The sequence below is a fragment of the Herpailurus yagouaroundi genome, unplaced genomic scaffold (genome assembly GCF_014898765.1).
Source record: "Herpailurus yagouaroundi ecotype Mexico unplaced genomic scaffold, PumYag 141, whole genome shotgun sequence".
Taxonomy (NCBI): Eukaryota; Metazoa; Chordata; class Mammalia; order Carnivora; family Felidae; genus Herpailurus; species Herpailurus yagouaroundi.
Window position 1 is genome coordinate 38,986,022 of NW_024412396.1, and position 14,580 is coordinate 39,000,601.

The following is a 14,580-nucleotide window of genomic DNA, read 5'->3' on the forward strand; positions in this document are numbered from 1 at the left end:
GTGAGCGGGTGGGGAGAGCCCCGTAGGATAATTTGAAGTTTACAAAGAATGCATGTAAAGCATCTAGCACAGTACAGAATGTGTGTGTTCTGTCTCTTAAGCTTTATTTCGCATTCTCTCTTACACTCTGCAGGAACCCTACCAGTCCACCCCTTACTCAGCCATATTACTGGAGACAAATTACTTTACCACTTCGAACTTCAGTGTTCACATCTGTAAAACTCGTAATGCCCTCCTTGCAGAGTGATCATGAACACTGAAGTCACTAGACAGAAAGCATCATCACGGTGGCTGTCCTATTACAGGTGTTCAACATAGAGGAGGTCATTATTAAAATTATTATCATAGGAGAAAATAGCAAATAAAAAACCACAGGTAGCTAGTGTCCATTACATTTCTCTCAATACAAATAAAATTTTACCAAATAACATATGTTGCACAGGCCACTCTGGCTCATCCTCTATTACTAACCTGAAAATGGGGGCTAGATACACATTTGGCAATTTGTTTAAACAAAGGTTCTTGGATTTTAACAAACTGGGAGGGTTCGATCACATCCAATATTTCTTCCAGCTCCCCAAGGAACATGACCTGTAAGTACATACAAAACGCAAAACCTCAGGTACTTCGTTAAAAAATCCAAATGAATGATGAGAAGTCATGAGAGTTTGTAATGTTTTAAGAAAAATTTACACATAAAACCAAACAGGAAAAAATTAGGCATTGTCTTACGTTAGATGTTCACTTCATAAAGAATTCACCAGAGGGTACTTATGAAAAGTAAAGTCCCTATAGCTTTGAAAATATGATTCCATTTACTTTGGAAAAATTCCTCTACGTGCTACATCTAACCCAGAAAGGGGGGGGGGGGGGGAAGGGAGCACTTACATGTGGCGGCAGGGCCCTTGGGAAACAGCAATGTCCCTGGGGCTCTCCCCTCTGTTGCTCTCACCTAGCTAGCATCTGCCTCCCTACTCTTATTTTTCAAACAGTGGGAAAAGCAGTCCTCCTGCATGATGAACAAAGGTCCACAGTGGCGCATGCAGGTATCTGCTAAGTGTTTCAGCCCCTGCTACGTGCTAGGTGCTCCCGTAGGATTCACCAGTTAACAGAGACGGAGAGACACAAATGAGCAGGTTCACCCACATGCAGGTACCATTTTAATCCCATTAGCACGCACTGAGCCCATCTCCACGCCTCCACACACTTACGTACACACACACACACACGTAAGCGCGCACAACTGCCCACCATAAAGCACAACGAGTCTCAGCCTTGGCACTACGTGTCTCAAGAAACTGAGCTTTTAGATCACAAAATGGAGCCAAATCAATAGCACAGTCGACTGTTGGGGCGCCTGGGTGGCGCAGTCGGTTAAGCGACCGACTTCAGCCAGGTCACGATCTCGCGGTCCGTGAGTTCGAGCCCCGCGTCAGGCTCTGGGCTGATGGCTTGGAGCCTGGAGCCTGCTTCCGATTCTGTGTCTCCCTCTCTCTCTGCCCCTCCCCTGTTCATGCTCTGTCTCTCTCTGTCCCAAAAATAAATAAATGTTGAAAAAAAAAAATTAAAAAAAAAAAATAGCACAGTCGACTGTTTTAAATACAACGGAAAACTTACAGAGAAATAAAAAAGAGTTACCCATTTAGGCACGGAAAAATAATTACCTTAAAAAAAATTAACTATGCAATTAAAATACGACATATGACAACGTTTTCAAATCTTGAGGTGCATCTGGGCAGCAATGTAGAGTTTAATTTTGTCTAACAGGTATTAAAAAGTCAGAAGACTTCTTGAAATTGTATAAAGTAGGGTTTTGGAGAATTGAAACTGATTTGAAAAGGAGGGTATTTCTGTTAAAAGTAATACAAAGTAGGCAGCTGACTCTTGCCATTTGTCAAGACACATAGAGGAGTTCTCCCCCAAGTCTCCCAAAATGTCAAGCTAACAGATGACCTTTCCTGCTGGGCCATTTTCCACATGGTTTCTATAGAAGAGTGAGTGCAGGTCTGGCACCCAGCTAGGCTCACAGCTAAGCTAAGAGACTTCCTCCTCTACAACCTCCTCACAGGGCACATGGCTGGTTAGGTCTTAGCAAAAGTACAAATGACTGAAGGTCAGGGATTTCCAGGGCCACTTCTGAAGAGCTGGAACTAGAGGTCTGTAACATAGATTACAATTGTAGACAGTAAGATCCCATCTATATTTTAAAATGGGGAGTATTTGGGCTGGTGGCTTTAGCACCTATCTACAGCAACACCAAAACCTCCATACCATGAGGGTGGCCACTAGAAAGGTGACTTCGATAAAGCTAGACAGTGGGGCACGTGACCGGAGCCTGCCTTGGGCTTCCCTGGGACTGAGCGGAGTGTGATAAAAGTTCAGGGCTCAGGAATCAGGGTGGCGGATTCTGACCCACTCCCTTCCACTTAGCGTCTACTCAGGCAGGCTACTTCAGCTCTCCATGCTTCCATTTTAAAACTAGTAACGTGAATATTTACAGACCTGCCTGACAGAGATAAAATGAAGATTAGACGAGATCATGGATTTTTACACATACTTATCGGCTCAGAGCCTGACACTCTACAAAGTATTTAGTAAGTTATTAACACGCTGACATTAAGCACTTACCTCTTTTTGACTACATGTTTTAGGCCAAAATTTCATTAACCCCCTAATAACCTAAAATGAAAAGGAGAAAAACAATGGTACTTAATTGTCCACACAGACTCTATGAAAAGTAGTCATTTTGAAGTCTTTTGAAATTATGGAAAAAATACTTACTGGTTCTGTGAGTGAAGGATCTTTCTCCAGAAACTGTACTATGCAATATGCCAGCTGGAGAAACAGAAAAATGAAAGACAAAATTGGAAATGCTATATACTCAAAAGGGCTCAAAGATACATCAAAACTTCCTACAAAGTTTCTAGACTCTGGTTTTAGTAATTTCATGTTCAATTCATCCTAAAAATATAATATATATAAAATGAAATAAAAAGCTACTTTTTCAAGCCAAAGACTGACACTAATAACGCCCCAGGGGAATTTTGTTAAAAAAAAAAAAAAAAAAAAAAAAAAAAGGATACTGAGACATGAAGTATCCAGCTAATGAAAAGCAGAAATATCACATTCAGTATATTCTGAAAGTATCTCATCTACATACAGTCTAAGCTACATCGCATGGGCTTCCTTTCTCTCTGTGCCAACATCAACAGCACGGGGTTTTACTGTGGCTCCAGAAGAGTCCTACACGAAAGGCAGGCACTTACTAAACCTCTTGCTGACCGCCTAAAGTGGCCCATGCAGGCTGAAGCAGTTTCATGAAGAGATAAAAGGTTGTACCTGCCACAGTTAGAACCGGGAGAAATGTGAAGTTTTACATCTGATGCTAGCCCAGCTAGGTAAGAATTCTTTTACACGATCATGAAATGTGATTTCAAAAACCAGAGGCAAGATTTGTAAAAGGGCTCGTAAAGATTTTTGGACAAGAAATCCACCCTTGCGAAACAACATTTTGATGGTGTTCGAAATTAGAAACATATGGACTAATTTTTCCTCGAAACACAGAATTCCACATTTAAAGAGGAACACTGCTCAGAAAAATGTGTGACATTTTTATGCAAACTCAAAACATTCCCATTGGTTTGGAATACTAAAATTAAAATGCCACTACATCATTTATCTGTCCCCTAGGGACACACGTACCACGCAAGGCAGTGTTAGCATGGAAACCAGACTTGGGACAAGACAGAGGATGCTTTTTAAAGTCATAGAGGCTAAAAATAAAAAGATGTGAAAGTACTGATTGATTTGTTTACTTGGGAGTGTGTTTATTTGCCTGGAGAAAGTGAGAAGGAAATAGTGAATTAACCAAGAGAGGGGGCAGAGAGCAAGTGACAGGCTGATGCAAATGAGGATGAGATCAAATATTCCAGAACACTCAAAAACGATTACAAGTCCAGAGATCTAAATCTGGAAAACACACATATTTTATTCTATGTTCAATATATAATTTTGTGCACTAGTCAAGTCATTAAAGTTCTCTGTAAAATGAGATGGCGGAATAGATGTTCCTCCCTCTTGAAAAATACTCCCATGATTCCCTTATGCATAGAAAACATTAACACACATTTTAATTTTCCTTGGGAAGTATTTTATACTTGAACAAGTTTGTTTGTTTGTTTGTTTATGTAAGGAAATATCAATATCAAAGAAACACTGAGTTTATAAACTTTTAATTTTGCTTCCAAAAGAACTTGCATAAAATTCTACCTGGGCATGGAAGAGTGATAGGCTCCTGACAGTGTGTAAAGGGATCAACACTTTCACCAGAAACTGTTTGTGTTCTGCCTTAAGAGGTAAAGCAAAGCCATTGATAATACTAGGAAAAAGAAAAAAAGAAACATGAATTAGCAGCGTGATCACAACCAGCTAAACCGAGACCACCTGTTCATGGAAGGACCAGGTTAAATCGGAATCAGTTTCTGTTGGGTCCAGAACAACCTAAACCCCACCCCAGCGGCATCCAAGATTTCCCAGTTACTTCAAAGAGCACATTTAAGCAGGAAGGAAATTAAAGAAAATTTGCTGATGATCTCCTGGCATGGGCTCTCATGCTCTTAAACCGAGTAAATGATTCTGAGCAACAGAAAGCTGTTCGATCAAAGACTCTTTATTTTCCTTCCCCCTAAAACTGCTCACTTATGACCCTTTCCGTGTGTAGACATCATTCCTGGAATTTCTTCTCAGGCCAAGAATACCACAGATATAGAGCCCAGCCTGGGGAAATCACAGAAAAAACCATGGGACTCCACCTTCTTTTTCTCCTCCTATTAGGGGGAGAGACTAAGTAATCACATTGTCCAGTTACATTAACCTCCCTTGTGTGTAGAAACCTACACAACAGCTGTCTCTTTCCAATTCATTCAACTCATCCAGGCAGCAGCTGTTCAAGAACTACACCTGGGTACATGGCTCCTGTGAAAAAGGCAATCCTTCCAATTTATCTGAACTTGTGGTCAAAAGATACGGCAAAGGACAGGTAGCCCAGAAACTAACAAGAAAGAATAAGGTGTTTGGGAGTAACTGGCCTGGCTGCAATCAGATGTACTGTCTCTGTAGCAATGAACAAACTGTTAGCTCTTTCAGTCATTCCGGTAGAATTAGGAATGCCTAATTGTGGAACAAGGGGGAACAAGAAATCACATCTTGTAGGGTCAGCTGGGAAATAGGCTAAGGCACAAATTAGAGTACCCGATGTACATACAGCAAGAGATCTAGGTCAGAGTTGCCCTGTGCCACTTGAATCTAATTTGCAAAATGTTATTCACCTGAGATTAGCAATTAGCTAAAAATGTGCTTACCTTCCTAATATTTCCAGCAGTTCGGCTACACCATTGAAGTGTTCTGTTTCATAAACAAACCTTTTTTAAAAAGGAAAGAAAGAATAAAGTCAGTACATGATGTTCAAATATTTGATGTTTACTTAACACTTCTATGAAACCACCAATTTTACTCGTCCTCCCCCCCACCCTTCACTTACCTTAGAAAAATATTGTTAATCTGTTTTCGGATAAATGCTCTAAGACCAAGAAATTTGCCATAAATTCTGTGTAAGACTGTTTTTAAGTAGTCCCGTTCCCGAGGGTCTTCGCTGTCAAATAGCTCCAAAAGCTGTTGTAAATGAAAGACAGAGTAGAAGTCAGAAGTGGTTTCAGGAAAGGATTTAGGAGTTCTGCCACTCATGATTTAAAATCCCTCCCTCCTTTCCTTCCTCAAAAGTTTATTATGGGCCAGGCACAGTGCTAGTCTTTGGAAACACAAAGATAAATCAGTCAGACAAGGGGCTTACATTTTAATGAAGAGATAAACACAATAATAATCATCATAACAACAGTAAGAGGTAACACACATACTGCACTTAGCACGATTATCATGCAACTTTCTAAGCAATCTACTTATGTTAATCCTTCCTATAAAGTAGTGTTATCCCCATTTTACAGATGAGGAAATTGGGGCTCAGAGATCGTTGGGCAACTTGCCCTCGGTCTCACACTAATAAATGGCAAAGCTGGGGTTTGAAACCAAACAACCGATGCCCTAGAGTCTGTGATTTCAGCTGCCGCACTCCTATAACAAACTACCTACTGAGCTCATGTTCCAAACATACAGTTAGGATAAGCCTTCACCTCTACTCGAGCATGCAGGTAAATGAATCAACCTAAACCAAAGCCAACATCTAAAAGCCCCCAGTGATCCTGGCAGTGTTCTCTTTGTAGAGCTTGGTTCTTGTTACACAGGTGTACTCACTTTGTAAACACTCACTGAGGTGAACATTTATGATTTCTGTATGTTTATTATACATGGATGACATTCTTTGAACTTCCACTCACTTGTAATCTACAGTCAGTAACTGAATCCTGATAAGATATCAACTTATGTCAACAACAAAACCTGTACATGAACGTTCACAGAGGCATGATTCACAATAGCGCAAAGTGGAAACAACCCTAATGGCCATCAACTAATGCACGGATGAGCAAAATGTGCTACAATGGACTATTATTCAGCCCACAAAAAGGAATGAAGTACTGATACCACACGGAGGAGCCTCTGAAACATCATTCTAAGTGAAAGAAGCCAAACACACGGGCCACATACTGTAGGAGCAGGCAAATCCACAGAGACAGAAAGCAGAATGAAGAATGTCCGCTAAGGAGTATGGCGTTTCTTTGAGGGATGCTAAAACACGTTCTGTGATTATATAGCAGTCATGCATACACAACTTGGTGAATATACTAAACAACACTAAGTTGGAAACTTTTTTAAAAGGGTGGATTTTACGGTATGTGAATTATATTTCAATAAAGCTTTTCTTTTTCTTTCTTTTTTTTTTTTTAAATGACAGTGGACAGGTTCCTCCAGCTGCAGAACAAACTTGAAGACTGGTTTGAATTTTACAGAGTTCCTCATACATTCATTATCATCACAATAAAACAAGACTCACAGTTTATACTAAAGTTGACTTTACAGCAAAACATTTCAAGAGCATACTGACAGTATACAAATGAACACAGACTACACTAATTACCAAAAAAGCTATCAAGACACACGTAAGCATGATTTCAGGTGATTAAGACATGAGGCTGACAGCAGAAGAATAACTCAGTGGGCAGTAATCAAATAAATTATCTGCTTTTGCTTGGTGCTTTTCGTTGAACAAAGACACAATTACAGACAAAGAATGGCCCTTCAAATAACGGCAGGAAGTACAAACTGAAGGAGAATCTTCAAAATTGGGCAGGGACAGAAATGCTATTTTTGGCTACACAATGTCATCCATCTATCTATCTGTCCACCTGTCTGTCCACTCAAAAATCAAGTACCTCAAATAAATATGTCTGCCTATTCAGAGCCAGCCACTGGGCAAGGTGTCAGAGATACAACGGTGAGCAAGACAGACACAATCAGCTTTCACAAAGCCAAGTCTAAATGAGCGATACCGGTGAACGGGCAGCATAAGTGGTTCAGGATGCTATATGAACACACAGCAGACAAATCCACTCTACTGGGGAGAAGTGGAGTGGTAGCGAAGGCTTCTGGAGGAAGTGACATCCAGCAGATCCATGAAGAAATGAGAAGGCTGAAGTGGAGGGAGAGCGTTCATGGCAGGCTCAACAGCACATACCTTCACCAGCAGTCCATCAGAATAGAAGCTGTTAAGACAACTGCCGTCTCTCTGCCCCGTCAGCCATGCAGTCCATCAACCAATCAATCAATGTCCGCACATGCCAAGAACTGTCCTTGTTACTGTACACACACACACTAGTGAAAAACTTAGGAGCCCACAGGGAAAGCAACGAGCAAGTCGACTAAACACTTCCACAGGGAACACTCTAAGAAGGAAAGGTATGTGGCCCCATAAGCGAAAAGGTCCCAGGGGCCCAGTATCTCTTATCTACCACACACACAAAATGACATAAGATCTCTAACCTACTCATCCTACTCCTTGTTAATGGAAATAATTAACCTTTTAAGTTCTACTTTTTAATCTGGTTTCTATTTTTAGGTGTTATAAAAGGGTTTAATGGGTAATTTGCAACCAACATAAGAGAAGGTGTGAGGGGGGTGTACTGTTAGCAAAACCTGAATCAACTATGCTTATGTACTATTAATCTTAAGAGTTTAATGAAAATATAATTAAGCAAAAATTATTTAACTTGTGTTTTCATTAGGCACTCAAAAACCCATGCATTACCAGGCATCTAACTTAAGTCATTTACAAAGCCACAAATAGTATCATCATATATGATGTCCTATGAGAAAGAAAGACAAATTACATTATATAAATTACTTTTTTGCAGCTCTATAGAACACATTTTTGGTGAGTTCATGATATAAAAGACAAAAGAAAAAGTATAACAACACACTAGTTGAGAAAAGGAGGAGAGGGATGAGCTCTGCTTTCCAAAACAAAATGACACACTTGTGCTTAGTCATATAGACACGGCCCACAAAAAAGCAATGAGAAATCTCATTCAGCATCTGTAAATGCCTAGTGAACTGCACTCCCTACAATATAGCAGGCAACTTGTTGTCAGAGAAAAGCTGGAGAGTTTCCAAGGTGACTACAGAGCAAAGATAGACCTGTCAACATGCTGACTCCTAGTTTACAAAGCCAGCTTTCCTGAAGCTCACAAACAGGGATGAACTGGGGAGTGATTTAGCCAAAGAACCCTCCTTTGAACCTAATCATAAATCTCCAGGGACATGAAAAGGGCAAAATGAAAAAGGCAGTTAGGGTCTCCCAATCAGACATGGGAGACTGAAACTCTCTCCTGAGTCCCCCCTGAGATTAGAATACAAGAATAAAAATGGAAGAAACCCACGGGGCAAAGAGGAATGGAGAGCAGATGAGACAAATTTACACATTTTTCAAAGATGGAAAGTGGACGGCAAGGGGTAACTATCTTAGGTTTCCTCTTTCTCCACTCTGCTAAGTGTTTTTCCATCCTGCCAGCAAGGAAGGGAGCCAACAAGAAGCAAGCCAGTTCACACTAGAGAACCCTTAAAAGGCTTAAGAACTGAAGACACCAGATATATTTGATGGCAAGGGTGTGGGGAGCTAAAAACAGGAGGGCTGGTTGAAAGTTTGTCGAAAGAGTAACAAGACCTCCCAGATCCGTGTCCCAAGCAGTGGACTAAAGATTTGCAATCAAAATCTGGAGAGAATAAGCACCCACGTCTCTCATCTTCAAGACACTGTACACAGCTAAGTGAAAAATTAAAAAAAAGGGGGGGGGATTAAATAACAGTCAGCATGCTGAAGCATGAGACTTCTGCCGGTCCCTTTGCCTAAGCCCTCAAAATCCTGGATGAGGTAGGAGATAGGAAGGTCCTTTTTGAGGGACCTCAGCCTCAGCCTCTTGACAGCCTCAAGAGGAAACACCTGTTGATACAGATATTTGAGGGTTTGTCATTGAAAGAGCAAGGTCTCTGCCCAATGTGCTAAGTGTCTCCCATTTGTGTGCATGCATGCACACACGCGTGCTCACACACACACATGCGCGCTCTAAGAAGGCTCTTCAATGGTTCTAAGAAGGCTCTCTGATGACTAACATGTAACTATGAAGCCAAGGATCACCAGCATTCTAACACAAAGAGACCAAAACAAACAATCATAAAGACATCAGAGGAAAGAGCCACAATGCAAGCAAAGAAACAAACCAAAACAAACAAACAAAAAAAAAAAAACCCTGCAAAAAAGAACTTATCCCCAGAAATAAACAAACCTATTGGATCCCTGAAACAAAACAGAGCAACTACACATGGATATTCAGAAAATAAAAAGAACTTCTGGAAATTCAAGATGTAACAGAAATAAAACTTTCAGAAGAACTGGAACATTACAATGAGCAAATCTATCCTGAAAGTATAGAAGAAGATAGTATATAGAAGAAAGAAGGTAACTAGAGGATCCATCTGGAAGGTCCAACACGTTCCAAACAGGCACAGAGAACAGACACACAGACACAAAAACAAAGCACATGAAATTATCTAAGAAAGAATTCAATGCAATTTTCCAGGAAAAGGGGACATGAGTTTCGATACCGCTAAGGGCCAGTATGTTCTCTGCACAATTAATAAACAAAGACCTACAGCAAAGCACATCAGTTTGAATTATGTGGACACGGGGGACAAAGAAAAGATCTCAAAAGCAGAGAGAGAAAATAGGTCACTATAAAGGATAAGGAGTCCCAGTTGGCGCAGGCCTTCTCAATACCAATACTGGAAGTAGAAGACAATCTAGAACTCCCTAAAACATCTGAGAGAATATGAGTTCTAACCCATAAAGCTATCCCTAGCCAAAATGTCAATCAAGTGTGTGGGTAGAATAAAGACATGTTCAGAGAAGCAGGTCTCGAAAACTTACAACCCATTCATACCTTCTTAGGAAGCATCTAGAAGATGTATTCTGCCAAAATCAAAGAGAGGGAGATAAGCAAGCAAAGAGTGCAGAAGCATAGTGCAGAAGAGTGGCAAAGGGAAATCCCAGGATAACTACAGTGGATACAGCCTAGAGGAAGCCACCAGTGCCAACCAGAGCAAGATGCCCAGAGCTCCAGCTCTGGGAAGGAGACCTTCAGGGAAAACAATGGAACTACAGACTAGCCAATGTGTGGGCCAGACTGAGAAAAGCTGTACACTGCACTCAAAGAAGAACGGAGGGATGAACTAGTAACCAATACCCAGAAAAGCAAGCATGTGAAAAATAAGGCAACTATTAATTCCAGGGGGTTAAAAAAAAAAAAAAAAAAAAAAAGCTCTACAGGAGAAGAAACACAATTATAGCATAACATGTGCCTTGGCTGAGAACAACACGTACACTAATGCAAACACTACAATTTCATTAAATTTTGTGACACAACTACATTGTTGAGATATAAAGGAAGAGACAGAGAGGGAGACATATAAAGATATACAGTAGGAAAAGATTTTAAAAAATCAAGGAACAGCAGCATTAAGAATGCAACTTAGAGAAATGGAAATCATACAAGGAAATACATGTAAACTGCTAGAAGACTTGAATGTGGTTACCTCTAGGGATTGAGACTCTGGGTTGGGGAAGGATGAATCAGAAGAGTGTTATTTTTCTTTATAAATCATATAAATACATTTGAATTACTTAATAGGCATTACTTTGTTAATTAAAACTATTTTTTCAAAATTCAGGGCAAAAGGTTTGAAACAAAACGTCCAACTGCCCTCTACTAGGATAAAGAAGCAACTACCCTGCCCTCCATTCCATGTAAAGAAATATTAAATGTAAAGAATATCAGAAATGCTCAAGTGAACAATCAATGTAATTGGTATTCTAAATGTTTTCATCCAAATTAAAATCAGGTCTCCAAATTTCTGGCTTTGCTTTTAACTTTAGCTATTCTACAACCTGAAAAATGATATCTCCTGAACACCTTTACCGTGACCGGGTAATGCACGTGGAGAAAACAGCCCAGAACCAAGCAACGAGAGCCAACAGCAGCCTGACTCCAATGAATGAGAACAACTCAAGAGGACCAACGTATGAAATGAGCTCATCTGGGGGCACCACTGAAAGCACGGTGGGGACAAGGGGTGGAAAGGCTGCACGCTGTAAGCTTCTAGCAATTCTGACTTCAAGACTCTGATGGAAACTCAGTATAAAGATTTCAAAGGTGGAAGTCACACAAACACGAACAACTCTGTCAAGTCATATGCTTTTATTTTCTTCCTAATTTCTATTCTTCCCACATACTAGAGAAGTCCATTGTTTTCTCCCTCAACAAAACCTTGCAATTTAAAATCTTAGGACAATCAATTTGGTCAGCACTTCAAGAAAGAGCTGTTACTCTACATAATGATGCAGGCAGGGACTAGCCACATAATTTGTGGAGCCCAATGCAAAATGAGAATGTGGGGCTCCTTGTTCAAAAACTAGTAGGAATTTCTGGGGCGCCTGGGTGGCTCAGTGGGCTAAGCAACCGACTTCGGTTCAGGTCATGATCTCGCGTCTCGTGAGTTCGAGCCCAGTGTCAGGGCACTGTGCTGACAGTTCAGAGCCAGGAGCCTTCTTCAGATTCTCTCTGCCCCTCCTTGCTCACGCGCTCTCGCTCTCTCTCTCTCTCTCTCTCTCTCTCTCTCTCTCTCTCAAAAATAGAAATTAAACATTAAAAAAAATTAAAAACCATTAAGAATTTCAAGACCACAATGGCAAAGCATTAAACCAAGAGCAGGGCCCTTCTCAGCCTGGGGCCCGTGTCATCGCCCAAGCTGCACAACCAGAAAGCTGGCTCTGAATGCAGGAGTCCAGGCAGGAAAGCCCTTTCCCAAGGTTCTTAAGTTACAGGTTGCACTGGAGGGGATGAGGTGAAGAGGTAGTTTACCGTTCATCGGTAATGGCTACCTGATAAAATTCCTGATAGAAATAAATTCTCTAAAGCTTTATATGCTACAGCCTCTGAGAGAGAATGTAAACATTTTGGCATATTCAAGGAACTTGTTTGGAAAATAGCTCTTTGTATCAGAGCTGACGTTCAAGGCCTCATGAAATTTATTTCAGTTTAAAACTTAAAAGTTTTTAACAGGTTGCTGTGTGTCACGTCCAATTTGTCTTGAGTTTTTAAAACACAATAACGAAACGTCACTTTTAAGGACAGGGTAAATGATTTGCATAATTTGCATGGTAATTATCGCACCTTTCAGCTTAAATATAACTGCAAATGTGAAATACAAATTACTAAGTCGCAATCTCCAGCAGTACATATGTTTACGGGGACACTTGAACAGTATGTCTCTTAGCAACCACTGACTGCTTTTCAGATTTGCAGAGTGGTTGAAAGCAGTCTTTAGAAATATGCTACTAAACTCTTGCGACGATAATACACCCAACGAAATAATTCAAGGTTTGGCAACTCATTTTTTGATCGGGTGGTGGAAGGAGAGATCATAAAGAAACCACTTTCCCAACTGTCCTAACACAGATGAAAATTATCTTTATTGGGAATAGACACGTGTGTTCCATAAGCCAAAGTCAGCCTGCACACCTGTAGCTCTACAAGGCAGTTGCTAAGTCTAAAATCAACATGACCATAGACACAAGTGTACTATGCAATCAAGTGACTCTCTAGATAAATCTGACAGCTTTCTTTTATAAAGACTTAGATTAAGTATATAAGAAATGCTAAAGGTTATGTAAATCTAGATTTAATAAAAATTACAGTGAAATTTAAGCAAGCCACTCAGTCATACCATTCTTAAATAAAAAACAGCAAACCCTTCAAAGGTACAAGTTACAGAGAGTTCTGTCTGGCCCGTACAAAAATCTGGATTTCCGGGTTCTCTTGACCTCTTGAGGTCACTACTGTCTCCATCACTCCTTCCTGTCACACTCAGACTACTTCATTCTGTACCACTTGTCTGGCCTCAATAAATATTTAGTGTCCTTTCTTTGCTTCTCACCTATTTTTTTTTAAGTTTATATATTTGTTTTGAGAGAGAGAGAGAGCATGAGGAGGAGAAGGGAAGAGACAGAGAGAGAGAGAGAGAGAGAGAGAGAGAGAGAGAGAGAGAGAGAATCTCAAGCAGGTTCCACGCTATCAGCACAGAACCCAATGTGGGGCTTGATCCCATACACCGTGAGATCACGACCTGAGCTGAAATCAAGAGTCAGACGCCTAACCGACTGAGCCACCCAGGCACCTCTGCTTCTTCTCACCTATTAAAAGTCTATGCTCCTGGCACTAATACACATTCACTTCTAACACTGGAAGAAATCAGTTGGTGAAATGAATCCAAGGACAGGAGAGACCACATTTAACACCTGAAAAAAATCTGAATAGCCAGAGTCCAAAGGGTTTTTTCTTTTTTTTGACTTTTATAAAGGTAAAAGTCGAATTTCAAAAATAAATTCATAACATGGGGGTTAAGATGTTGACAGACAAATACCATGTGACTTCACAGACTGAGGCTATTCTAGAAAATATGATGAAAGAAGATTCTTAGTGTTGTCAGGAACTGTTCTAAGTGCCTGTGCATGTATTCACTTCATGAATCTCCACAACCACCTCTCAACAAAACTACGATTATGCTGTGGATATTTTGCATCTACTTTCCAGATGAGGAAACGGAGGCAACACAGTTATATAACTTGCCCAAGGTCATGCACTAAAAAATGGCAGAGCCTGAATTCAAACCAGTCTATCCACTTCACCTCTAATCTATACTGCTTCCTGATGAGGAAGAAAAATGAGTAGCGTTGAGAAAGGTTCTTGGGGCAACACTGGAAGTTTTCCACTGAGCGTCAGATTTTAAAAGGACACATACAAGTGATGAAAACAAATGTTAAGTATAAATGAATGGTGTAGTCTTACAAAAACAGTCTTACGAAGGCTAATGCACAGAGTCAGCTGAGGTTGATGAAAAATGCAACGCAACAAAGTGAGACTTAGTAAATACCTTATTTATAATTTTATTAAATAAAATTTAAAAATTACTAACGTAATTATAATCACTGCTGATAACATACATGTTCATTTTTTAAATGTA

General features: G+C 40.3%; 1 protein-coding gene across 3 annotated transcripts in view; it reads right to left on the reverse strand.

The window, feature by feature from the left end:
- PPP2R5E (protein phosphatase 2 regulatory subunit B'epsilon) overlaps nucleotides 1–14,580 on the reverse strand; it is a 148,973-nt gene that overhangs the window by 14,429 nt on the left and 119,964 nt on the right. For all 3 annotated transcript variants that reach the window (XM_040477344.1, XM_040477342.1, XM_040477343.1), the window contains exons 6-11: nucleotides 5,540–5,670; nucleotides 5,361–5,420; nucleotides 4,270–4,378; nucleotides 2,782–2,835; nucleotides 2,629–2,679; nucleotides 472–591 (exon numbers count right to left, since the gene is read on the reverse strand). In XM_040477344.1, the coding sequence (XP_040333278.1) occupies nucleotides 472–591; nucleotides 2,629–2,679; nucleotides 2,782–2,835; nucleotides 4,270–4,378; nucleotides 5,361–5,420; nucleotides 5,540–5,670 (525 nt within the window). The remainder of the gene's footprint in view (nucleotides 1–471; nucleotides 592–2,628; nucleotides 2,680–2,781; nucleotides 2,836–4,269; nucleotides 4,379–5,360; nucleotides 5,421–5,539; nucleotides 5,671–14,580) is intronic.